The following is a 27,239-nucleotide window of genomic DNA, read 5'->3' as shown; positions in this document are numbered from 1 at the left end:
TTCTGCGGCAAAGCTTTATTGCTTACTTCTCAGGAAGATCCCGACCCCAGAAAATGGAGTCCCTTATATAGCACTCAGCCATGACATTTCAGCACCTGATGTGGCGTGACAGCTCTTGATTCGTTGCTCGCCCATCACACCACTATTACACCCCGAGAATGGGCAGTGACTAGGAGTGAGTTCACTCTCGCACTTGCGCACAAGGCTTATTTACTAGTTAGTCACGGCGGAGGCCAGCACCATCTTATAATGGTGATTGCTCGCGGCATGCGCACGGCTCTCCACAGCGATTGCTCGATTGCTCGCTGCACAGCTTTCCACACAGATATGCCTGCCTCTGCCCCCTAAACACTGGGATTAAAGGCATGAGCTAACACTTGCCAGGCCTTAAATGATTAAAAAAAAAAAAACAATGAATTTGAATACATAATATAACAAAAAAGATATGACCATTTAAAAATATTTGTTTTGTTTGAGATGGTCTGTGTAGCTATTGTAGTGCATACTGGCCTTGAGTTTGTGATCCTCTTGCCTTAGCCTCTCTAGTCTGGGAATGAATATAGGTGCGCATCATCACATCTGACCATGTTGAGAACACCTTTTGGGAATGAGTTCTTTAATCAATTTTTCTTTAAACATGTATCAGAGTCACTATTATTTTTATGTGTAATAATTAAAAATCAATCCATGCTATCACCGGCTACACTGGCTGAGGCAGTCTCCCTGCCCCAGTGGCTAGCCCCATGTGGTGGTTCGCCATGCTTGCTGCTGAAGTGCAGTTCCCAGTGACCCAACCCCTGCAGCTAGGTGCTGCTAAACTGCTCAACACACTCAAATTTCCAAAGCTGGGGGGGGGGGGGGCACACTCTCGCCAACCCATGCTCCTCTGCAGGTACCTTTCCCCTAGAGCTCAGTTGAGTCGCAGCAAATGGAAAACACCAGACTGTCTTGGTTTAGAATCAACAGATAACACAACTCCTGGGTGCAGAATCTATCACCCTAAACTCATTAACTATTCTATGTTAGAAATCTTCCAGTGGCAGATTCTGGTGGAATCTGCCACCAGATCTAACAGTCCCTGGTCTGTTTTGCCAGCTTTCACTCCTGCCTCCCTATCCAAAAGGGAGTGCCCTCCTCCTGCATTCCCTTCCTCTTCCTCTCTCTTACTTGGAAGGCCCACCTGCTACTTGCCCCGTGATTGTCTTCTCGTCATCTTTATTATTTAATTAATTAGGGGAGAATTCCGCTACAATTATTTTTATCTTCTTTTACAGGACCACAGTGGTAGTTTGAATGAGAATGGCCACCGTTGCCTAATGTTTGAATACTTGGTTCTCATTCGAGGGAAGTTTGAGAAGGGTTAGGAAGTGCTAGCTTGCTTGTCAGAAGCCTTCTCTAGTGTCTCTCTGTCTACTGCATATGGATCACTATGTGAGTTCTCAGCAGCTGCTCAGCTGCCTACCTCCACACCTTCACTCTGCCACTGTAGGCTCCAGTCCTCTGTACCCACAAGCCCAGTTAAACGCTCTCTCTCTTATACGTTCCCTTGCTCACCGTGTTTTATCGCAGCAACAGAAAAGAAACTTAGACAAAGATCTTAGTAGGTTATTTGTGTATGGGGTTGGGAGTGGGTGGATGGGAGAGGGGGATTGGATGAGAAAAATCCTCCATAGATTCGGGTATTTGAACACTTGGTCTTCAGTTGGTGGCACCATTTGGGAAGAGTTGGGTGACACAGCCTTCCTGGAGGAAGTGTACCGCAGGGCCAGTAGGCATTGATAGATTAGAGCAGTGGTGCTCTCACCACCTGAGGGTCGTGACCCCTCTGGCAAACCTCTATCTTCAAAAATATTTACATTGCAATTCATACCAGTAGCAAAATTACACACACAAAAATAATTGTATGGGGGGGGGCAGTTCACCACAACATAAGGAACTATAAAAAGGGTCGCAGCATTAGGACGGCGGTAGAGAACCACAGTTATAGTGCTCACCCTACCCAGTTCACTCTCTGCCTCATGCTAGCAGTTGAAGATGTGGTGGTCTCCAGCTGCTGTGCTCGCCTGCTGCTGTATCTTCATACTATGACAGACTCTCATATAACCCTCTGACACTATAAGCCATGATAAACTCTTCCTCCAGTATACTGCTTTGGCCATTATGTTTCATGACAGGAACAGAAAAGAAGCTAATAACACCTTCCCAATTTTCAACTAGGTTTGCAACCTGAGTTTTAGCCCTCATTAAAACAAATAGCCCTATCCCTCCAATCTCACACCTCTTTCCGTCCCCAAACTGGAAGAATACATACTAAAATATTATAAAATAATTGCAGTGGTCTAGGCGGTGACTTGTGTTTCAAAATTTCTACAGCAAATAGAAGCTTTATGAATATGAGGGAAGTCTTTAAAAAGAAAAGATAATTATGGAATTCATTGGACACATATATCTAATCAAATTCATTACATACAGTCTGCATTATATATGAGGATTTATGATGGGTGGTATGGGGAAGACCAAAGACATCCTGGATGGCTTCAACAACAGGAAGTTATATTTCCTCACAGTCCTACAGGATAGAAGTCCAAGATGAGGGTGTTAGAGAGATTCGGTTTCTTCTGCACTCTTCTCCTTGGCTTTCGGATAACTGCCTTCTTTGCATGGCTTTCCCCTGTGGTCTTGCATCTTTATTGTCTCTCCCTTGTAAGACACCAAGTCCTCTGGTATTAGGGCTAGCCCTATGATGGTTTAATCTTAACCATTTCAAGAGCTCTGTTTCCAATACAGCCACGTGGAGTGTTAAGGCTTCAGTAGAAGATTAGGAGTTTCTAGCTTCTCTGAAAAACATTATTTGCACCTGTGAGTGACATGTGAAATGGATTCAGCAGGAAGAGACTTTGGAGGGAAGCATAGTCAAATGGTAACATGAGTGGTTTAGGAAAGAATTTAGGAAGAACAAGAAGGGAAACTGTATTACCTAATGATTTCAGCTTTTGTATCATTTTTATCCTGATTTCTTTAGTGTTACTTTTAAAACCAAAACCAAAAAACCCTGCCATTTCCTGTGGTTAGAGGTACCTGCAGCATACGTCTTTCTGCTGCAGGTTAAATCACATTACTTAGTGCGAGAGTCCATCCCCATTTACAGGGCATCTGATGTATGCTGAGCAGAGGTAACTCCACGGTAATGCCACTGGGCTGTGAAGATGTCCAAGTCAGTGGCTTCCAATGGCCCAGCAGTTTTACCTGTAAGTGGAAACAGGGACAACAATGTACAAATGTTCCCTAATGCAGCACTGTGATGTCCACTTGCTAAGGAGTCAGAGATTCCAAAAAAGTACTTAAAAAAAAAAAAGAGCTCCATTTTTACCTTTAGCGCTCACACACCATTTTACATCTTACTCCCCTAGTTCCCACATTACCCGCAAGACGTGAACAAATGTGCACAGATTGGGAAAGGAAAATGGAGTGCCAAAGTCGGGGTGATGCTTGAAGAGAGGATGGGAGGTGGGAAATAACTAGGAGCAATCTGGCCAGTTCAGGCCTGCCCAGTTCTTACACACAGAAGAACGCCTTCCTTCTCCTGGGTAGCTATGACTGTCAGATTTTCCAGTGATGCCCACTGCTCAGTAGTGTATTAATTCAACCAATGATAGCCATGATTGGTCTGAAGTCTTGGTCTTGCTCATATGAAGTGAATTCTGGACATACTCTAGGGTTATTTGAACCATAATACTTTATCACATGGAAAAACACAAAGTCCTGAGTTGTAATTATTGTATTTGTTAATGCCAAGCAAGACATAGATTTAAAAATATAAAACTGTGCCATATCAAGGTTTGGAGGCTGTGCTTTAACACTGGATTTAAAACCCATCTTTCAGCCTGGTCAGCCTCCAGAGTTAGAACTAAGATGTGAAAGGGAGGCTGTAGTGGCTATTCCTGGTTGTCAACTTGACTATATCTGGAATGAACTATAATCCAGAATTGGAGGCTCACCAGTGATCCTAATCGGGAGGCTGGGAGATACAAGTTTCTGACCTGAATCTTGGCATGGAGATCATGAGGCATAGTGGCTATGAATTCCAGATGAAGACAGGGAGATCTCTGAGTTCAAGATCATCTGGGATTAAAGGTGTGCTGGCACACACTTTAATCTGGGCTACACCTTCTGCTGGAGACCTACATAAAGACATTGTAAGAAGTCTCTCTCCTTCGCCTGCTTGCGTGTGGGACTGAACAACTGCTAGATCTTTGGACTTCCATTCACAGCTAATAGTGACCATTGTGGGGACTTGGACTGCAGACTGTAAGTCATCAACAATTCCTTTACTATACAGAGACTACCCATAAGTTCTGTGACTCTAGAGAACCCTGACTAATACAAAAACAAAAAGGAGAACGACAGGGCAAAGACACTATCAACTTCTAGAAAAGGGCCCAAGATATATATCGCGGGGCACTCCATTGGGTCTGAGGACGGCCTTAAATAATCACAGGAGAATGACATCTTCCTTTGATTCGAAGTGCCCTTGGTGTGGTGTTGGTGGAAGGTGATGGTTTGCAAATGGTTGACCTTGGGAGTGGCATCATTAGGAGGTGTGACCTTGTTGGAGTAGGTGTGTCACTGTGGGTGTGGGCTTTAAGATGCTTGTCCTAGCTGCCCAGAAGCCAGTCTTGTCCTAGCGGCCTTCCATGAAGATGTAGAACTCTCAGCTCGTCCTGTACCATGCCTGCCTGGATACTGCCATTTCTTGGTGATAATGGACTGAACCTCAGAACATGTAAGCCAGCCCCAATTAAATGTTTTTTTTTTTTTTTATAGGAGTTGACTTGGTCATAGTGTCTGTTCACAGCAGAAAAACTCTAACTAAAACAGGGAGGCAATTAACGCTCTTTGAAAAACTCATTTTCAGTGAATAGAGTGAAGTTGAATGGCACAGTAACTGTACAGAATGATGCTATTTTACATCATTATGCGTAGAGGTACCATAGCTTACAAGGTCAGTTTTCTTAGAATTTCAAAACATTGTGACTACCCAGCCACTGGCCTTGCTTTGTCTAAGTCTCCTTAAGGTAACTTTTCCTAGGCTCATGAGGTTACTTGAAGGTTTCCCCTAGAAGTTAAAACAAGCTATGTTCTCCCCCAGTGAAGTACTCATCAATTTAAAGGAACAGCCAAGATTAAATTCATTCTTACCTCTGTTTCCCCCAGACTACCTATGGGTTGTCCAAGAAACAGTTTTCCAGAGATGGGCCATTTAAGAAAAATAGCATAGACTAATTTCTTCTCGGGTTTAGATGTGTACCTGGTTAAAAAAAAATAAACAAACAAAAACCCAGAATAGTAACAAGTTATATCCCATGTTTGTCTGTATTTATGGGTCATGTCTGGAATTATTTTACAGATACTTGTCACCACTTGTAAAATAAAAAAGAGCCACTTCCCCCCACCTGCATGCTATGAAAGGTGCCTCCCTTTTCCAGCCCTCCAATATTAAAAACAAGTTGCTGTTTTGTTTTTTGTTTTTTTTGGTTTTTTGCTCTGTCTCATGCCAGAGCCTGCCTTAATCTGTAGCTCAGAAGAGCCTTGAACTCAGTACAGTCCCGGTGTCTTTGCCTCCTCAATGTTGGCATTCCTGGAATGCTGTCATGCCTGCCTAAAAGGAAGTTTGGGGAGGGACTTCATGAGCTGACATCTCTGCTCCCATTGAGCTGAGAACAGTGTGGAAATAAGTTAACCGGAGCTGCACGGCTTTCCACTTCCAGATAGACAGAGTGCTCACTACTCGAGTTGCAAAGGAAAGCCAAGCGCAATTCTTGTTTCTATGTGGCTAAGGCTAGAACGGAAAAGGTAGACAATCACACAAATGAAGTGTAAGTTCTGAATCACAATATGAAAGAAAAGAAAACATAAAATTGTGACAACTGTTTTTGTTTTGTTTTGTTTTGTTTTGTCTTGTCTTGTTTTGTTTTGTTTTAAGATTGGGACATCAGACAGCTTCTTTTCCAAGACAACCATGCTTACTTAACCCAAGAGTCACAGCACACAGGAGAACAGTGGAAAACCATAAGGGGACACAGGGACAACCATTCATTGTTCACGAAATTTCTCAACGATACTTATCGGAATCTGTAAACGGTCCTCAGTGTCACCAGGCTAGAGATACAGCATCAAACAGTCCCTGACCTCAGCCGCACATGTCCCAGTGGGATAAACAAGAATGAGCAAATGAATGTATGCGAAGTCCTAAGCATGGGAGCACACGGGTCTAATCCCAGCACTCAGAGAGCTCTCTGAGAGTTCCAGGGCAGCCAAGACTCCACAGAGAAAACAAAACCATGCAGAAGAACGAGGCTGACTAAGGTTAGAAGGCTAGGCCTTGAGCCGAACACTGAGCAGAAGAGTTAGGGATCATCTCTTTGAGAAGGCAGCCATGAAACCCGCAGAACAGGATGCTCTGTGAGATGTGGGAAAGAAAGCCTTCCAGGCTGAGACACAGGTACAAAGGCCACAGAGCACTAGTGTGCTTGGCCTGCAGACATAGCAGCAGGAGAGTTGGGGAGCAGGGAGAGGGAGAGCCAAGGGGATCAGAACAAGCAAGGACCAGATTTCCTAAGGCCAAGAACTCCATAAGGCCTCACTTTTCCCTTGAGACTGGACGTCTTGGAAGAATTTGTGTACAGGAGTACCCTAAGCAAGGCATGACATCAGCCTGGGTTATGTCATGACATGCTGACAACACAAATAAATCAACAGTTTTCTTGATTGCTCTCCTGAGATTATAGGGGCTGGAATCTGGCTTAGTCAGTAAAGGGCTTGTCTCACAAGTATGAGGGCCTGTGTTTCAAAATCTGAACACAGTGATACATCTCTAATCTCAGTCATGCAACATGAACCCCTGGAAACTCAGGGGCCACCCATGGGGTGAAGCTCTAGGCTTCACTACAATAAGAGAAGCTAAGAGAAAGGTGGAAGGTGTCTGAAGACAGACCCCAAGGTTGCCCCTCTGATGAACTCATGCATGCTGTGCATATGTGTGTATTATACCAGCAAGAGTGTTCAGATTCCCCAAATCCCATCCCCAAATGAGTAATAATAGAACATAAAGGACAGACCAGAAATAGGATTAGTCAAGAAGGCACTAGAATAATCCAGGAGTGAGACAACGGGGAGCCATCACAGAGAAGGTGAGGCAGCCAGAGTCCATACTCATTTCAGAAATCAAAACAGTAGATCTGATGATGAATTGGCTATTTGAATAGTTTGAGTGAAAATGGCTCCCACAGGCTCAAAGGGCACTCTTAGGAGGTGTGGCCTTGTTGGAGTAAGTGTGGTCTGTTGGAAAAACTAAGACAGGTTGGCACCTGGAATTGGAGTTTTGCTATGATAGGCCAGATCCTGCTTTTGTTTGGAGGAATGTGGACTTTGGAATTTTGGATTAGAAAAGCAGTGGATTCCAGAGTTCAAGGCCAGCATGGTCTACAGAGTGAGTTCTAGGGCAGCCAAGCTTAGGCAGTGAAGGACCCCATCCAAAACAGAAAGCTGGTGAAGATGCAGTTGAAAAAAGGGACCACGGTCCAGCCTTAGCCAGCAGCAGAACTTGGTAGCTCTGGCCAGGGGATTCTGGCTTTAGAGTCAAGGATGCAAAAAGGAGGTTATGGAATCTCCCTCTGTGATTAAGGCAAGCCGCTGGGGCCAGGCATGTGGGAGGGGTGTCCCTGCATGGAGGCCCAGAGAAGCCATCGTGTGAAGCTGTGAAGGTGAAGCCTTAGAGACCCCACGATGTTGGAAACGCTAGAGTTGTGGAAAAAAGCTGCCAACACAGGTTAGGGACAGCCAAGAGAAAGAAGTGTGATGCAGTCATCAAAGCTGAAAAGAATCGGAGATTGAAAGAGTGCCTGGGTATCATGGAGATGCAGTTCGGAATTTGCCCTGCTCGCTTTGGGTCTTGCTTTGGCTATTTTCTCACTATGGTCCTTTTCCTTCCATCTGGAATGGTAGTGTAAATACTGCACCATCTATTGTTGTAACTATGTGATCTTTTTTATTTCAAACTTATTATAGGGGATTATAGTTAGATTGCCATGAGTCTCAGAAGAGACTTTGAAACAGGGTTGAGACTTTGATAGAGTATGTATGGGGACTTCTGAAGTTAGACTGACTGCAGTTTTACATGCTCAGAAGGCAACAAGCCAGTGGTGGCCGGGGAGTGGAATGTGGTGGTACTCTTAGGAGGTGTGGCCTTGTTGAAGAAGGTGTGTCACTGGGGGTGGGCTTTGAGGTTTCAAAAGCTCAAGCCAAGCTCAGAGTGTCTTTCCTCCTGCTGCCTGGCAAGCCAGATGTAGAACTGTCAGTACCTCTCCAGCACCATGTCTGACTGCATGCCACCATGCTTCCCGCCTTGATGATAATGGACTAAACCCCTGAACTGTAAGCCAGCCCCAGTTAAATGTTTTCCTTTATAAGAATTGCCATGTTCCTAGTGTCTCTTCACAACAATAGAAACCCTAACTAAGACAGTTGTGAATATAGAAGAAAGGCAGGTTAAAAATCGCCAAATTTCAGGTGGAGAATTAAGCTGGACACTTAAAAATGAGAGGCTGGAAAGATCAGGTACAGACGGGTGGGATGGAAACCTGAACCAAGTGAATTCTAGAGATAAAGAATTCTTCAGCTAGAAACAATGTTTACAAATTGTTCTGTGAGGCGTGGTATTATGAATAAAGGGAGAGAATGGAAAGGTGGGTGGAGACAAGGAGGAACTTTTAAAGATAAAATGAACCACACGCCTCTGCGTGGGCAGACGGGAAAGAAAGGAGGAGGCTGGAGATGAGGAAGTAGAGAGGCTTGCAACTCCCTGCCTGGAGGGCTTGGGATGTGGAGGAGAAAACGCAGGCTGGGTTAAGGCCAACTGTGAGCTAATTGGACATTGTACAGATGTGACTGCTGGTGTAGCCACACTTAGCTGTGGCAGTCTCCTGCAAGTGAGTGTAAGAAAGGGAAGGAGTAAGGGGACACATGAGGAATTCATTGTAGTGACAGATCACTATACCCCATAATCAAGTCCCATTCTCTACCCCACACCCCGCTCCTGTCTCTGATTTTGAATACTCTAGGTACCTCATCAGTAATATTTGTCTCTTTGTGACTAAGTCATTTCATTTCAAATGAATTCCTGAAAATTTTACGTGTTGTAGCATTTCCTTCTTGTTGAGGTTTGTTCTGTTGCTATGTACTGTAATGCTGTATATACTGTTATTGGGCCCCAAGATCTGGTTACCTCAGGGACAAGGAGGTCCTTGTCCTACAGCCTGTAGCTAGGCAGAAAAGAGGGCCGGGGCCGGGGGTCTGAGAAGAGACGGCGTGAAGGGCAGGGAAGGAGAAAAGGAGAGATATCATGGGGTAAGAGATGATGAGAACTGGCCACGAGGGCTGGTCAGTTGGAGTAAGAGAGGCCCAGGTGGAACATGGCAAGTTATATCTCAAGGTTATTGAAAGGGAAGTAGACAAAATAGTTTAGAGGGTTGGTATCTGCCCATCTCCAGTGCTTTAATATAAAGGTTTTGTGCCCTTTATCTGGGAACTAAGTGATCAAATGTGGGGTAAAACCCCCAACTAATTTTAACTACCACACCTTCCTTTTCAGAGCTGACTAATATTCACGGTGTATATAACAATGCACACAGCTTAAGCTTAACTATCCGTAAGTGGACTCCATTGCTCGATACTTTAAGTATCTAGGGATACAGTTCTTCTGGTATCAGTCTTATGCATATATCCTCGGAGGTGGAGTGGCTGGGAGGCGGGATAATTCTGTTTTACTGTTTTGAGGGACTGGCACACCGTCCGTCACAGCTGCTGAGATTTTGGATTCTCATTACACTGGAGTGTATAGAAATTTCAATCTCTCCAAGATCACCAGCTGCCCCTTTTCAAAGGGTAGTTATGCTCAAGGACATGAAATGACTTCTGGCTGTGGTTTTTATTTGCATTTCACCTGCAGTTCCTTAATGTGACATTAAGCATCACTTCTGGTGTTTCTCCACCGTCATGCAAATCTTTCCATCACAGTCTGCATCTCTGCAGGAGCAGACAGTACTTTTATTTTACCATTTTCTCAGAATCTTCTCCTGGCTAGCTTATTTACTGTTTACTTTGCCCTTAGGGACCTCTTGCTTGCCAATTTGGTGGAATATGATATTGCCAAGACTAGGGAATTTACTAGTATCGAAACACGAGTCCATTCTACATTAACTACTTGATAATCTTCAGTTACCTAAATGCCTTTCAATTTTGTAACAGGCAGTTTAGCTAAATAGTGCCCACGACTAGGGGATATCTAGGCACTATTTAAGCAGAATTTGATAAACATGATGTTCAATAACATGCCAATTCTTATTCCTTCTCTTTGTATTTGAGTCAAGTTGGAACACGTGGTCACGCAGCAATAATCCAGTCCCTCTTTTTATCCTGCTCTCTCTCTACACTGAGTGCTTTCCTCTATCAAACAGTGCTCGCTAACCAGGAAAACGTACCACACATCCGGAGAGACAGTGTCATTCTGAGACCTCCAAGTGTGTGTTTCATAAATAGCTTCCCCGTTGACCTTCAGCCAGGTTCCCATTTGCCTTAATCGTTCCTCAAAAATGACAGGAATGGTGCCATCTCCCGTGGGACCAATATTCATCAAAAGATTTCCACCATATGCGACTGTTTCCACAAGTTGCTAAAAAAAAAATAAAAATAAATACAATTGAAATAGTGAAAAATTAAGAATAGTTTTGAAATATAAACTTTAATCAATCTATAAATATAATATATAATATGTTACACATATATAATACATTATACATACACACATATACATAAAATTTTATAGTAAAACACCCACAGAAAGTAGTGTCTTGAGTCTGTGGCACTACACAATCCCAACTATAAAGGAAAAAAAAATCCTGTAACCCTCTCATTATAAGAATATTCCAGAATAATAGTCCCACAACATATTTTACTGTACCTTCACCAACTCTTCAATTGTAAGATAATCACTGATTTCAGCTTCCCGCCTGTAGCCCCAGGAGAACTTATCTATTGTCATGCAGTTTTCCCATTTGTGTGGCAAGAGATAGCCAGGATTGTAACGGTCACTGCAAGTATAGTAGCCACCATGTTTGCAGATAGAACTGACTCCCCAGCGATCATTGGTGACTACTGTGTCCCGAACTGGGCTGAAATGAAAAGGACAGTTTCCTTTTAAGAGAAAGCATTCTTGAGACAGAGGGCAATGTCACCACAAACAGATCTACCTACTCCTGACTATAAGAAAGTAGAAAGCCTTTGTTTCTAAAGCCAAATAGATCTGTGATGACTGGAGTCTGAACTCACATTCCAAATTCTAGGCCTAGAGCAAATTCCTCAACCTTTCTGAAGAGTGAATTCCTTCACTATTGTTTTAGGTCCTCATCCTATGATTGATGCCTCCTACTGGAAAATATCTGAAAAATATCATCATGCAAAATACACTCCCCAATTTCTTATGTCTGGTGGCTCAAGTAGAGAGAAGGGGACTCTACCTACAGGGGCAGTTTTGACTCACAAATTAAAGAAAATGGTCCCAGTCATGTGTCGATCCTGGGATTGTTAAATTGATTACACAATCAGTTTGGCAGTGTTTGACATATTTCTGATCATTTTTACTAAATACTGACCAAGCTAATATGCATGGCTTATAACGATTTGGTCCTGCCACGGCCCAAATGAGCACGAAACCACAGGAATGTAAATGCTGCTGTACATACACAGTAGGAGTGTTTAAGACTAGTCCAGGTGCATAAAAGTGTACAGACCTTTCATTATACAGCCAGGCTAAGAAGCCAGTGCTGTTCCAGTAGTGATCTGGCGCGTCCCCATCTCCGTCTGACCACAGGACTTCAGGCTGGTATCTGTTCACCAACTCATAGAGCTCAGGCAATGTCTTAGAAATGGGAAATCGCTGCTTTTGGAATGAGCTGGACTGATCCTCCAGAAAGAGCGGATGGAACCATTCAAAAAGAGAATAGTACAGACCAAAGTGCAAGTCAGTCCTGTTCCTCACAGCCACCTCAAGCTCCTTGACAACGTCCCTCTTTGGCCCCTCATCGACTGCATTCCAGTTCCAAGAACGGTCTGAGCCCCACATTGTAAAGCCTGGAAAGGGATGGCAGGCAGCCCTAGTTACCACCTTGACGCTCATAAACTTCAACTCAAGAGAACACCAAAACAATTCAGAATAAACCCACAATTCACCACCTCCCCAAACAACTGTTTCTTGGCCCGCTTTGCATTCTAGCTTGCATGCATCTGGACCAACACATGGGAATATAATTAATGTGAGGCTGGGGGTTTTCAGATTCTCAGGATGACTGTAAGAGCTGTATACTCCGTCTCCAGTCTCAGAAGCGGAGGTTCTTGGGGAACAGCCTAGTGTCGTGGTGTCTGCCACATTTCTGGCTACACCCACCAGCTGATTGTTAGCTTAGCATCTAAAGCAAAATACACACTCAGCAACAGTGGTCTGTAAGAGAAGCACACCTTCCATGTCTATCACACTGAGCAATGCTCGCCACTCGACTGTGCGATTCCCATGTGTCTGCTGAACCAATGGGTAAGGTCTATCGCTTGCATGGTTTTCACTACAATGTGATTCTCAGAATATTCACGAGGACAAGAAGTAAATTTCTGTGGCTTGATAATTAATTTAAATGAAGGGAGTACTTTTTACCTCCCTCATTATGGTGATTTCAATATGCTTGGCTCATGTGAAGTGGCACTATAAGAGGGTGGCTTTGTTGGAATAGGTGTAGCCTTGATGGAGGAAGTGCATCGCTGTGGGGTGGGCTTTGAGGTCTCCTGTGCTGAAATACCACACAGTGTGGAATCAGAACCTCCTCCTGGCTGCATGCAGAAGAGAGTCTACTTCTGGCTGCCTTCAGATCAAGACGCAGAACTCTCCACTCCTTTGGCATCATGTCTGCCCACATGCTGCCATGTTTCGTGCCATGATGACAATGGACTGAACCTCTGAAACTGTAAGCCAGCCATGATTAAATGTTTTTCTTTATAAGAATTGCCTTGGTCATGGTGTCTCTTTGCAGCAGGGAAATCCTAACTAAGACACCCATCTTACTCTTCTAAAGCCATAAACATGGATTTTACTCTTTAAAGTCCCCCAATATTGACCGTCCTAACAACTGAAAGGGTAAAGCAAGCAGCACACAGCATTATACAAGCACTTGGAAATAATTTGTATTTCAACAGGAATTGGCTCTTAGGTTGCTCATCATTCTATATAAAATGTTAGAAGACATATATAACTAAGAGGCTGAAGAACTAGTATAAAATCCATGGAAATTTCAGCACGTGCCTTGGGTCATTAAGAACTCTGTCACTGTTTGCTTAGTCTTAAAGCACCCTGATGTTTGCCAGACACCATAATTGCTCACTTCACTCTCATGTCAGGACGAGCCCGAGCACTGACCCACTCACTCTTTAAATTCATTGTGAGAAGTTCCTCAGAAACTTCACACTTTCACTAAGGATGCCTGTGCGAAGCTTGAAGGCAGTGTGAATATTTAAGACCTGTCCCTGCCTCAAAATTGTTTGGCCCAATAGGGCAGTGCGGCTACTACTTGGCTCTTCACCTCACTATACCACTCACAGTGAGCACACGGTGATTCTCCCACAGCCCCCCAACTCCCGAGTGCAGCCAGTCGTACATTTTCTGAAAGCAGTGTAAACATTTGGCAGCACAGGTCCTTGAACAGGAGCACATACTAACTTCATCCTCCATCCTCAGAGACTAACGCAATGGCTCTCAACCTGTGGGCCGAGACCCTTTCACAGGTGTTGCTGATCAGATATAACAGTAGCAAAATGACAGTTACGAAGTAACAAGGAAAATAACTTTATGGCTGAAGGTCTCCACAACATGAGGAAGTGTATTAGAGGGTCAGAGCATTAGGAAGGGTGAAACCACTGGTCTAAAGATATTTGGGCTTTTTTTTTGTGAACTCACTTTGGGATAGAGAGGTTGGGAAAGTTCCTAGACAGCAGGGGTCCGATACATTCCCACCAGGGGAAACATTTAGAAGAGGAAATTGTGCAGCTATCAGACTGTGGCCAATGGGGAAAATATTTAAGGTGAACTCCAGATTTTTGGTTTGAGCTCATCTCTCCTGCCTCCTTCCCACTCCTGCAGAATATAAGGCAACATTTCAAGATCAAGAAGACTGTGTAAAGGAAACTACCTATTATGTTAACATTAATCTGAGGTAACATTAGCCAGGGCTTTCTGGTCTTATAGACACTGGGTGGCTATAGCAGAACACCCTATTAATGCAGGATTTTTGTGTTACCTTAAGTTCTTTTGATGTTTCTGGGCATTATTGTTAATCTCTAACTCTTTTCCCTTGGGGCCTCTGTCTTCTTTCATCAGTAGCAACTTACCCACTGCTTGCATATCTAAAAGTTATGCACAAAGCACAGCCAACTGTGAGAGTCAAGCTTAAGGCAGCATGAGCGTAAATGCCATGATGATTTTAAAGAATGCATTCAAGAACAGAAAGGGAGCCTGATGCACACCTTTAATCCCAGCACTCAGGAGGCAGAAGAAGGTGAATCTCTGAGTTCAAGGCCAGCCTGGTCTATGGAGTGAATTCCAGGACTGCCAGGGCTACATAGAGAAATGCTGTCTCAAAACAGCAACAACAACAACAACAACAACACACACACACACACACACACACACAGAGAGAGAGAGAGAGAGAGAGAGAGAGAGAGAGAGAACAGATGGACAGAAAGGAAAGTGCAACTATACTATACTCACTATATAATATATGTATGTATACACACACACTCACTCACTCACTCACTCACTATACTCATTTTCTTCAACCAGCTTTAAATAAATCTAGTTATTTATTTAAATGATGTCTAACTTAGGGTTTCATTGCTATGAAGAGACACCATGACCAAGACAAGTCTTAAACCATTTCATTAGGGCTGGTTTACAGATTAGAGAGAGGTTCAGTCCATTATCATCATGACAGGAAGCACAGCAGTCTCCAGGCAGGCATGGTGCAGGAGGAGTCCAGAGTTCTACATCTCCATCCAAAGACAGTCAGGCGGGACTCCTCTGCACTGGGCATCTGACCTCAAAGTCCACCCCAACAGGAATACACTTCCTCCAGACAGGCCACATCACCTAATAGTGCCTCTTCTCATGGGCTAAGCATATTCAAACCACCATAAATGGTTAAATGTGTACATACAAATTGTGTCCATCTTTCCTCTCATTCTGTGAAACCAGCTGTCTGGATCCATTATGTTTCCCGCTTAAGTGGATCATCACTATCCACCTATGGCTATTCTGAGACACCTGGTTTTACAGGATGGCCTTCCTTTAATGTCTCCATCCAAAAGAACGACCTTACATTTCCTAGCCCTTGTCAGCATATATCCTATGTGCCCTACTTACCTTCATGATGTTTAGAAGTGAAGACCACATATTTGGCACCAGAGGCCTGGAGAATATCTGCCCACTGATTTGCATTAAAATACTTGGCTGCAAATAGCACTACAAAATCTTCATACTTAAAACCAGGAGCATAATTATTGTTCATAAAGTCCACAAACTGGGGTTTCTTCTCCTTTTGCCAATACCACCTGTGGCAGAAAAAAAGAAAGAGCACACGACCACACAAAGACAGATGCTTGAAGGGATTCCTGGCTTTACCCAGCCTAGTATGAAGAATATGCGCAGATTCTCTCCCCTTCTCTCTGTCCGGGTGGGTTTGCATTAAGGACACTTATGCAAACTGAATCTCTGGCCATATTCTCTGTGTTTTCCTTTGTGTAGTCCTCCTGTAACCCAGCCACTGATTCTCTGAATTCCCCACTTTAAGTCATGATATCATCTTTACCTTTACACACTAGCTCACTGTGGAACTTAAGTGGCTAAGATTTCAAGACAAGACAACATACCTAAAACATAACATGCATCGGTCCTATTCAGTAACAGAAAACATTTTGGGTAGATAGGGAGAAACATTTCCAAGGGCCGAGCAGTTCCCACAGTTGGCACAGCCTTTGCCTGCCTGAGATTAGATTCAAAGCCCTCACAGGCAGCAAGCAGCTTGTCGTCTATCAGACCCAAAGTCACATGCATACTTCAGAAACATCCCTCACCGCAACCCATGCTGGCTGGTGGATCAGACAGATTCTGGGATCTCCCAGTGAAGAGAGAAGCTGGCTTTCAGATTAGCGATAGTTAAAGAGTGAACAAGTTTATGTTGCCTGTCTACCATCATGTGACTATGAAGATACTATGGGGTAATACACCTCTATTATTGCCCCTTTGCTTTGCTTTGGGTTTTTGATGCTTTAGCATTCAAGGATCTTAACGTCATAGCTGAACCAGGAAGCCTTTATTGTAAATGTTCTGATTTTCTTTTTAATTACATGTGTGTGTGTGTGTAGGCGTGTGCATGTGACGGAGGGCTTTAGGAGCACGAACTTCCCCCGGAACCAGAATGACCAGATGGTTGTAAGCCTCTCAGGGCGGGTGTGAGGAGTCAGACTAAGGTCCTCTACAAGAGCAGTGTCTTAGTTAAGAGTCTTACGGCTGTGAACAGACATTATGACCAGGGCAGCTCTTATAAGGACAACATTTAATTGGGGCTGACTTACAGGTTCAGAGGTTCCGTTCATTATCATCAAGGTAGAAAGCATTGCATGGTGCAGGAGGAGCTGAGAGCTCTACATCTTCATCTGAAGGCTGCTAGCAGAATACTGGCTTCCAGGTAGCTAGAATGAGGGTCTTAAATCCCACACCCACAGTGACACACCTATTCTAACACGGCCACACCTTCTAATAGTGCCACTCCTTGGGCTGAGCATATACAAATCACAAGCAGTATGGGCCCTTAACCAGTGAGAAATTTCACCAGCCCTTTTGAGAATTCTTCAAATTCTGGGACTGGTACTCCCTCAATCACGCATTGCCACTGCTATAGGGAGGCCCACCTGCAGAGTGCCTAAGAACTCCGGGGTGTGTGTGTGTGTGTGTGTGTGTGTGTGTGTGTGTGAGAGAGAGAGAGACAGAGACAGAGAGAGACAGAGACTGCCACTGTCTGGGGTGACACAAAGCCCAGTGTGTGTGTGTGTGTGTGTGTGTGTGTGTGTGTGGCGCGCCCGCGTCCGTGCCCGTGCCCTTTGGGCAAAGGTAAGCACTTACCAGAACCATTCGCTACCAAAGCTGGGCACAGAGAACACTCCCCAGTGGATAAAGATGCCGAACTTGGCCTGGTCGAACCAGGCTGGCAGCGGGCGTCTGTCCAGAGATTCCCATGTGGGATCATAGCTAAGGGCTCTCGTGACCCCGCAAGGCCTCAGGAGCAGCAGCAGCAGCAGCGGCAGAAGCATCAGGAGCCCCAGGCGCATGCGCGCCAGCCTGGGATCCTCGGGGAAACCGCAACTCACCAGGGAAGCCGGGAACCTTCACTGTCCCCGCAGAAGCTGCCTAGCGCTCGCTTTCCGGCTTCTGCTAAGTGCACGCTGCTCCTGTCACCTGACCCAGACCGGCTTGGTCAGATGACTACTGTGGTCTGGAGTAGGGAGTGACCCGGAGCTTTAATGAGCTCTGGTTACTTAAGGACCCCAGGAAGGTAGCATTACTCAGGTGCACGACCAAGGAAGTCAGTTTCTGGCCAGCCTCCTTATTTTTTAACAGCCCTTGGCTCTGTTTCCCAGTCAGATCTGATCTACTAAGCCAAGACGCCCGGTTTGTCTGCTGTGAGACCAAAACCTAAAGGGTGATCTTTGACCCACGACCTCCCTCCCCAAGGACTCCTAACAGAAACCTCTCAAGAGGTCACCTCAACCGCCAGACCCTGGTGGCTTTATGTGTCAGAGCTGTCTGCCCTACCGTGGGACTGGAGCCTGAGACAGGAACTTCGTGGGCTGCTCAGGGCTTTTGAGGAAGTTCCCATGGCTCTCAGCCTTTGGATCTGCCTCTGCCATCCTCGAATTTGTAGCTGATGAAATCCCAAATTTTGGGTTCAGCCAATCTGGGTTCGGGTCCAAGATTTTACATTTCTACTCAGGCTCTTGTTATTTCTGACTTTGGTTGTTGGTGGAACAAAGTTTTCTGAGAAACTGCGTTAGGAAATAAGGCAATTTTAGTTGAATGAATGTTTAAGAAGTTTGTATAGAAGGAGGACTTGGGAAGCTGCTGCGGTGGTTGAGTGCTTGCCCAGAATGCAATAAAACCAGAGTAGTGGTCAACACAGCAGTGTGGAAACAGGAGAATCAGAGTTCAAGGTCATCTTTGACTACATAGAGAGCTACATGAGACGCTGTCTCAAAAATCGGGAAGGAAAAAAAAGGACAGGAAGGAGGGTTGGAGGGAGGAAAGGAGGGAGGGAATGAAAGTACGATCTGGGAGCCATAGTTCAGTAATAAATGTCCTAGAGCTGTGTGTGTGTGTGTGTGTGTGTGTGTGTGAGAGAGAGAGAGAGAGAGAGAGAGAGAGAGAGAGAGAGAGAGAGAGAGAGGAGCCAGTCACTTAGAATAATCATCAACGTTACATCTTTAGGAACTGTATCCTAAACGTATTTAAATGTCATTGGCCTAAAGCCGGAATCTCTACTGCTTCTGCTTTGGTAAAACCCTTATCCTTTTATGGTACATTACAAATGCCACCTCCTCCAGGATGCTCTGTGCTTTGTGCCATAACCACCCCTCCCCCAGTAACATCCCACTTCCTCCGGTGTGCCTCCATAGGACACCGTATCCTAACCACTAGCACAGGAGTCCACAGGTGGTTTCAGAGTTGGCTGGTTAGAGGTCCTGATCCCCTTCGACTGTGAGTTCCTTAAGAACATTTACAATCTCTTCCTTGGTGCCATGCTTTTCTGGGCAGCAGAGCCTGGCACAGAGCAACACTTACAATGTGTTTTCTGGAGTTCCTTAGTGTACTGCAGTTCTCCTTGCTGAATGAACCAAGACGGAAGTGACACTAAGTAACTGTTGCTTGTGGTTCCCTCTTCTGCACAGCTAGGAGCAACAGAAGCCACTGTCTCCCCACATGTGTCTCACCAGGACCCCAGCACCACCATAAGAGACCTGGCAGAAGCAATTTACAGAAAGAAAGGTTTCCTTTGACTTAATGTCACAGTGTATCTGTTGTGGCAGTAAAGGAGGTGGCAGGGGTGTGGCTCCTGGATACACTGTATCCTCAGCCAGCAAGTGGACAGCCATTAATGCTCAGTTCATTATCTCCTTTTAATTTTTCTCTCAGACCTCAACCTACTGTATGGTACCACTCACAATTACCACAGGTTTCTCACTGCAGTGTTTTGAAGAATAGCCCCCATTGGGTCAAATGTTTGAATGCTTAGTCCACGGTCAGTGAAACTGTTTGAGATGTCTCAGGAAATAAGGCCTTATTGGAGGAGATGTGCCACTGGGGAGGGGTGGGCTTTGAGGTTTCAAAGGCCCATGCCATTCCTTGTTAGCTTTCTCTTTCTCTGCTTATGGGTCAGATGTAAGTTCTTAGCTACGGCTCCATTGCTGTCTGCCTGCCTGCCTGTCTGCCTGCCTGTCTGTCTGCCTGCCTGCCTGCTTCCTGCCCCTGTGGCCACTGTTTTAGAAGGGGCTACTATCAATGTGATGAAACACCATAACCAAAAAGCAAGTTTCAGAGGAAAGATCTGAAGTCAGTCCTGTGCAGGATCCCTGGTTGCTGGTTCAGTCTTTGTAAGCCCCTAAGAGCTGAGGTTGGTTGATTCTGTGGGTTTTCTTGTGGTGTCCTCGAACTCTCTGGCTCCTATAGTCCTTTCTCCCCTCTTCAGCAGGATTCCCCCAAGATCCACCTAAAGTTTGGCTGTGGGTCTCTGCATCTGCTTCCATCAGTTGCTAGGTGAAGCCTATCTGATGATAATTGGCGCAGGCAATACTCTCAGTATGGCAGAGTATCATTAGGAATCATTTTCTACCTAGGTCTCTGGGCTCTCCAGCCTCTAGTTCCCGGCCCTCCTGGCAGTATCAGGGATAGACATGAGAGACCCCAGTCATTGGTTGGCCTCTCCCACAATTCTTGCACTACCTTTACCCCTGGAAACCTTGTAGGCAGGAAAAAAATTGTAGGTCAAAGGCTTTATGACTGGGTTGGCATCACAGTTCCTCCACTGGAAGTCTTGCCTGCTATGACCTGATCTTATGGAGACATTTTCTTGAATGATGACTTTAGTTTCTCTTAAGTTGACATAAAACTATCCAGCATAGTCGTCTTCTGGAATAATGAGTCCAACATTAAATGCTTTCTTTTATAAGCTGCCTTGGCCAGAGTGGTTTATCATGGTGATAGAAATGCAACTCAGACACCCACCTCGAGGACAGCTAACCCACAGACCTGCTCTGAGGTTTGTCTCCTAGGTGACTCTAGATACTACCAAGTTGAAAATCAATGTTAGCCATCACAGTTAGGTTCAAAAACTCTGATGAGCCATGAACTACCACTGTATTGGTCCCAGTTTCATTCAAACTAACGACAGACCAGTCTTAAAACCCCAACACAATCTAATCCTTCAGGGGCTGCTGATCACAAAGGCTTAGCTGACCAGAGCAACAGACCTGCATCTTATTTTTTCCCTAAGCAAGGGTCTGTTCAGTGAATACAAAATACCCTTCAATTTTGTGTCATATGCTGGGTGAGGTCCAATTATGGTGACAGTGCTATACCAGGTGAATGCTGTGCAACAAAGTATCTTATCTTCTGGTGATTAACATGTTTAAATTACTGTAGTATTTCAAGTTAAATCTGACCATCAGACCTGAGCTCCTGAAATGCCCTTTATATCATTTATTTCATGTCATCATATATAATAAATATACTATCATATATATCACACCTTATATATTATATCACATATATAGATATATGATATATTAGGCCATTTATATAATTTTATATGAATACAAATAAATATTGAATTAGTACATACAATCTTATCCTAAAATCATACTCAATAGGAAATGCTAAAAATATCACAGCCCTTACTTAGTGCCCTTGAAGATGCAGGGAAGCCCTAAAATAGCAGGTTGGGAACTAGAAGCCTAAGTTTATAAGGAACATCAAATTGTATTGGAAAGGAAAAAGAGGAAGAGATTCTAGTTGGGGTGTGCGTGTCTGCTAAATGACAGAAGAATGAAATCTGTGATATGTTTGGAATGTGGGCCTGAGTCAGCAAGAATGAACAGAACCAGCTGGGACACCAGAAAAAGTTCTCTGCTGCGCCTCTCCAATGAAGTGAAGATCAGGGAGACTGATGACGCCCTAAGGGCTCTCCCGCACTCCAGACTTAATCTTGCTTACCTCCATTGCAAGGCTAGGTATTCAAGTGTGCCATCACTGTCTGTTGAGACCTATTTATATTCTCTCCAAACATGGGTCTCGCCTCAACAAAACACCACCATGTGAGTCTGCATCATGTGACACATCCAGAAATTTCCACTGCAGCCCACCCACTGTAGACTCCATTTCATCTTTTGAGGGCTAATGCTTTACCAAGCTAGTCTTTGTGCTTAGAGCCTCTGCTCACTGAACAGAGGACCAAGGTTCACTGAAGCTTCTACTCTGCCCTTGCAGATGCCAAAGAGGATCACAAAAATCTGAAAACATCAGATTGTCCAGGTATGATGCATGGCTCATTTTAAAAAAAAAATGTGGGGGGGGGAGCATTGGATATTAGTAGGGAACACAGCTAAGGAGTCCTGATGTGACCTTGTTTGGCAGATATCACCTCGAGATGCCAGATGGAAGAAATGTGAGGGCTTTGTCCCTCTGTCAACAGATAAGTCACTCAGCACAATCTGTTGACAACTGTGGGTAGGCAGGGTGCCTGGGCAGGATAGGTTGGAGGTTGGTGGATGAGGGGTAGTTCTTGATAATTTTTGTTGCTGCCAAGAGAAAGCAGTACCCATTACCATCCTTGGAGATGTCACCAGTTGGCTGAGGGTGAAACTGATATTAGAGTGAAGCTCTGCAAGATCCATTCTGGAATTGTGTTTGTGATCTGGATGGCAGCCACCAGCCAGTATCAGCACTTCCCAGAACTGCTCTGAAGTGGGCAGTGGAAGAAATGACAGCTGACGTCAGCGCACACACACCTGCCCCCACTCTGTATGTATATGTGTATGTGTGTTTCTCTGTCTCTCTGTCTTTCTGCCTCTGTCTCTCTCTCTGTGTACATTTCTCTCTCTCTCTGTCTTTCTGCCTCTGTCTCTCTCTCTCTGTGTACATTTCTCTCTCTCTCTCTCTCTCTCTCTCTCTCTCTCTCTCTCTCTCTCTCTCTCTCTCTCTCAAAATGTGGTAGAAAAATCTCTGAAACAAGCTGAGCCTTGTGCAGTCTTTATTTGGTAAATAACCCAGGTTCGTGATAGAAAGAGAAACCTTTTCCTAGCTCATGGGAAGGGACAGAAAAGTAAGGAGGGGATAAGCAAAAGTGTTACAAAGGGGGAGAGGCACCCAGAACACAGAATGAGAGCAACCAAGCTACTGGGTTAGCAGAACTTCTGATGGAGAGACTCACCTGTGGTAGGCTCCGTATCATCTTTTGAGGGCTAATGCTTTGCCAAGCTAGTCTTTGTGCTTAGAGCCTCTGCTCACTGAACAGTAGGACCACAGTGTACTAAAGTTTCCACTCTGCACTTGCAGATGCCAAAGAAGATTAAGAGATCACAGAGTCTCTTGTAATGGTGAGCTAGTATTATTGTGGCTGGTAGAGAGGTAAGAGGAGGCCGAGGGAAGTGCCTTTCCATCCTGGTTTCCATGTAGGTGCCCATGGCAGCTTATAGGCTGATAGGCAAGGTGAGCAGCCTTGGAGCCCTGTTAGACACAGCATGGTTGATATTCTAGTTTTCCTGGAATGACTTTGATGTCTGAGTGACACATAGAGGAGTCAGAAGTATCTGGAAATGGAAGAATTCTTGCCTGAGTGGCTCTCCATGGCAGGCTATCTTTGCCAAAGAGTGGTGTTCAAAGCCACAAGTCGGAGAACCTCAGCACACTCCTGGCCCTACTGAGGCAAGGTTCTGTATCACAGCAACTTCAAGCTTCATCTGGGAAGAGCTAGAGGCAATGCACAAGCACCTCAGGACCAGAGGAGGCAGGAGAATGGTGCTCCTTACAACACCCAGGGAATTCGGAGGATCCCTGCATCCAACATGCCTGACTGAAGTGCAGGGCCTGGCAAGGTGTCTTCAATACTGAGCAGTTTTGTCCCAGAGAAAAGACTGAATATTTTCTAATGGGACTGCTTCACTATTGGTATTTGTCTAAATTTAGTACAGATTGAACAATGAAATATGCCACCAAATAAGTGTATATACATGTTGGCAGAAAGAGGAATGTGTCAAGCTGCCAGGCGAGCAGCTCAACAATAAACGCAACAGGAGATGCACGTTTTCTTTTTCCCACAAAGGGCAGCTACAGGTAAAAGGAAGAGAGGTCTCCATCACATGCCATGTGCTCTTAATGTGACTTAAAAAGGCAACACCCTCCTCTGTCTGTACCAGTCAGAGCAGACAAGGAGTTTCTGCCAGCCAGCCCTGGTTAGGAATAGGAGGGAGGAGGTCAGGCCTCAAGAGGAAGAAAGAGGAAAAAGAGGGGGGAAAACCTGTCGGGGAGATGACACGGGAGGAACAGAGGGGGTATATTTATTTCAAAGGGGGGGGGAACACCGGAGAAGAAAGCCTTGAAAACATGAGAAGGTATTGGGAGAAACAAGGTGTCCCAGAATCGATGTCAAAAAGCACTGGAAATAAAAAAGAAGCGGGTCATACGCTGGAGCCCTAAGACTCATGAGTGAAGGCGAAATGGTAGAAAGACTAGAAGAAAAGCCATGTGATAAACTCAAAGGATGGTAGGACAGATAAGGCTGAAACCTGAGGCATTCATTATGGCTGGGCATTCATTATGGCTCGCCAGGGAGAGCAGTAGATGTATGGACTGCGCATGCCCGGGAGCCAGCTGCACAGAGCAGGTAATTAAGAATGAGAAGGACTGCCCGGCGTGGTGGTGCTCGCCTTTAACCCCAGCAATTGGTAGGCAAAGACAGGCGGATTTCTGAGTTCGAGGCCAGCCTGGTCTTCCAGGACAGCCAGGGCTACATAGAGAAACCCTGTCTCAAAAAACCAAGATAAATAAATAAATAAATAAAATAAAAACCAAGACTGAGAAGGACCTCGGGCCTTTCCACCCTTACCAGTTCCCAAATAATGACTCTGAGACTTAATTATTTATAGACAAATGCCTCGGTCTTAAGCTTTGGCTTTTTTCAGCTAGCTCATAACTCAATTATCCTGATTAAACGAATCTAAGTTCTGCCAAGTCTAGAGTCTGGGTGGTAAGTCTCCTCATACCTTTCAGTATCTCCCAGAGTTCCTATCTCTCGACTGGAATTCCCACCTCTTATTTCCTGCCTTTTGCTAGTAGACCATTAGCTTTTTATTGACAGGTGATGCTTCCACACTGTACACAAGACATTGTCTCTACACTCTACTGCTAGAATGTCCTTCTCAGTGAGCAGTCCAACTGCGTATAAAGCATTGCAAAGGTGCACAGCTGTGTGACTGCTCCCCCTCCTTTAGAAGAAGACTGAAGACTGAAGTCACGGAAGCAGAGGGCAGGTTAAGAATCTCTGGACTGTGTCGTACCTTGCACTTTGGTCTCCACAGGCTGCTACCTCTTCCGTAGCAACAAAAGAATAAAAAGAGGCTGCTACCTCTTCCGTAGCAACAAAAGAATAAAAAGTACTGAGGCGCAGCTGAATTGGTACAATGTTTCACTGGCCTGCACAAAGTCCAAAGTCCCGGGTTTGATCCTCAGCACTGCATTCACTGAATGTGGTGGCTCTACTTGTAATCCAGCACACAATAGGGCAAGACAAAGAAGCAGAAGTTCAGGGTCATTCTCAGCTAACTAGTGAGTTTGTGGCTAGCCTGGGCTATACAGAAACATGACTCCAAAATGGAAGCACACATACACACACATGCACAGGCACACACACACACATTGCACAGGCACACACACAAATACACACACACTATATTGACATCCAGGTGGATATAATAATGTGTTAAAACATTCTCTATCACGTAATATATCTTTTTTTCAATTCTAATTTTAGAATAAATCAAAGCATTCCTATGGGTCTCTACAAGTCGTACAGGCACAGAGCCTTTTGTGCCTGATCGATAAGACAGTCCTGAACAACTAAGAGTCACAAAATAATAAGTTCTAAAAATAAGCTGAGATTAAATTAAATATTTATATTAATGTGAGGCGGGTTAAGTGCATTCAGACGGCAGCAGCTGGACGAAGTGATCATAAGAAGTCAGCCATCACTGGAAAGAGAGGCCCATTGGACACGCAAACTTTATATGCCCCAGTACAGGGGAACGCCAGGGCCAAAAAGTGGGAGTGGGTGGGTAGGGGAGTGAGGGGGAAGGTATGGGGGGCTTTTGGGATAGCATTGGAAATGTAAATGAGGAAAATACCTAATTAAAAAAAAAAAAGAAGTACATGATTCCAGAGAGAGGTGGGTTTTAAGGCGCTGGCCGGCATTGCTATTTTCACATGCAATATGATAGGCTCTGCTCCATGTGGATTTTTTTTCATTAATAAATTCCCATAAGATACCTTCAAGGTTTATAACTTATTCCAAATGGTACTTCACAAAAACATTTACTGGGCCATAAAGATGGCTCAGTGGCTAAGAACACTTATTGCTCTTCTGGAAGACTCAGAGGTGGTTCTCAGCACCCACATGGCAGCCATCTGTAATTCTAGTTTTAGGGTGATCTGATGCCCTCTTTTGAGGCACTGTATTCACCTCATGCATATAGACGCATGCAGGTAAACATTCATACACATATAATAAAAACCTTTATTGTATGTAGGGGTGGGTAGATATTACATGCATCATAGCACACATGTAGAGGTCAGAGGACAACTTTCAGGAGCCACTTCTCATTTGCTACCATGTGAGCTCCAGAGATTCAAATAGGTTGTCAGCTTCAGTGAACAGTGTGTTTGCTAGCTAAGCCGCACTTCGCTTAAAAGATACCTTTATTATTCCTGTCCTACACATGAGGGTAGAAGTACAGAGATTTAAGCACTCACCTGTAATGAGAATCTTGGTTTCTTTAAAAACTGAGTTATGTTATGTAAATATATTTTTGTTTTGATCCCAGATGTGAGATATGGGGCTGCTTAAGATAGTCCACATCTGCTAACTATGATTTGTCTCGTGCTCTAGGAGAGGTGTGATTTTTGCCTGCTGCAGATTTGGAATCCTGTGGCCTCTTGAGAGGATATAAATGTAAGAGCCCAGAGAGGGACTGTGACTGCTGCTGCTATTCCTGCTGCTGCTGCTGCTGCTGCTGGTTGCTGCTGTTGCATTTGTTGCTTTTGCTATTTCTGGATTGCTGATGTCTAGTTGCTGGGCTGCTGGGCTGCTGGGCTGCTGGGCTGCTGGGCTGCTGGTGGGAAATTTGGACTTGCCCTTGAGGAACTCGATGCCCCTAATCAGCAGGACGTTGATTAGGGGTCTATGCCCCCCTTTCCTCTCTAGGTTTCTCTCTCACCTACCTAGTGTTGGAGGGTTGGAAGGGATTGGGTGGAGAAAAAAAAACCGCGTAAACTCCTGTGTTGTGTGAATGAAACCATAGATGAAATCATTTGGCCATTACTTTTTGGTTTTGATAGATAAAAATACAGTTCTGCAGCCTTCACTTTGTGAACCAGGCAAAGGGAAGAAATCATTTATAGTTCTATCTCTCACATGTCTACTCTTTAGTGGACTTGAAATAAACTGCCTTCTAAAATATTATGTCTCAAGCAGGAGTTCATACAGTGAAATGTAGAATGCTCTGGAAGTTTATGTCATGGGACCCTAACTGAATCTGTGTATCAGAAAGAACCTCTTGAAGAATTTAAGTTTCGACTGAGGCCTTAAAGATGTGTAATTGGACAAGGTGTGGTTGAAGGTGTTCTGGGCTGAGCCAACAGCCTGGACTAAGAGTCCAGGATGTGAAAAACCACTTTTCACGAACCTTCCAAAGTGAAGACAGAAGAAACTTCTGAGGAGACACTGGTGTGAGACCAGCATGTGGAGATTTGAACAGGGAAAATTGTTGGG

The 27,239-nt window shown here is 44.6% G+C and overlaps 1 protein-coding gene and 1 long non-coding RNA gene across 3 annotated transcripts; one reads left to right on the top strand and one right to left on the bottom strand.

Moving 5' to 3' along the window:
- Nucleotides 1–17,598, bottom strand: Fuca2 (alpha-L-fucosidase 2). Of its 2 annotated transcripts, XM_021174079.3 has the most exons (8): nucleotides 17,273–17,598; nucleotides 15,515–15,702; nucleotides 11,847–12,186; nucleotides 11,018–11,228; nucleotides 10,539–10,729; nucleotides 5,200–5,308; nucleotides 3,079–3,246; nucleotides 1–2,837 (listed from the first exon to the last, which is right to left on the bottom strand). In XM_021174079.3, exons 1-7 carry the CDS (start codon nucleotides 17,476–17,478, stop codon nucleotides 3,106–3,108), a joined length of 1,386 nt encoding a protein of 461 aa, XP_021029738.1. In that variant the 5' UTR covers nucleotides 17,479–17,598; the 3' UTR covers nucleotides 1–2,837; nucleotides 3,079–3,105. The 2 variants fall into 2 exon arrangements, with proteins under 2 accessions (XP_021029738.1, XP_021029737.1); XM_021174078.3 differs by having other exon boundaries at nucleotides 1–3,246; nucleotides 17,273–17,597.
- LOC115032157 (uncharacterized) lies at nucleotides 16,286–27,239 on the top strand. The gene is made up of 4 exons (XR_003837813.2): nucleotides 16,286–16,368; nucleotides 21,686–21,730; nucleotides 26,358–26,420; nucleotides 26,943–27,239. It is a non-coding gene; the product is annotated as an uncharacterized LOC115032157 (long non-coding RNA).

The sequence above is a fragment of the Mus caroli genome, unplaced genomic scaffold (assembly GCF_978045245.1).
Source record: "Mus caroli unplaced genomic scaffold, Mus_caroli_1 scaffold_9, whole genome shotgun sequence".
Classification (NCBI taxonomy): Eukaryota; Metazoa; Chordata; class Mammalia; order Rodentia; family Muridae; genus Mus; species Mus caroli.
The sequence above is the reverse complement of the archived record's forward strand: the minus strand, read 5'-3'. Positions and strand labels throughout refer to the sequence as shown.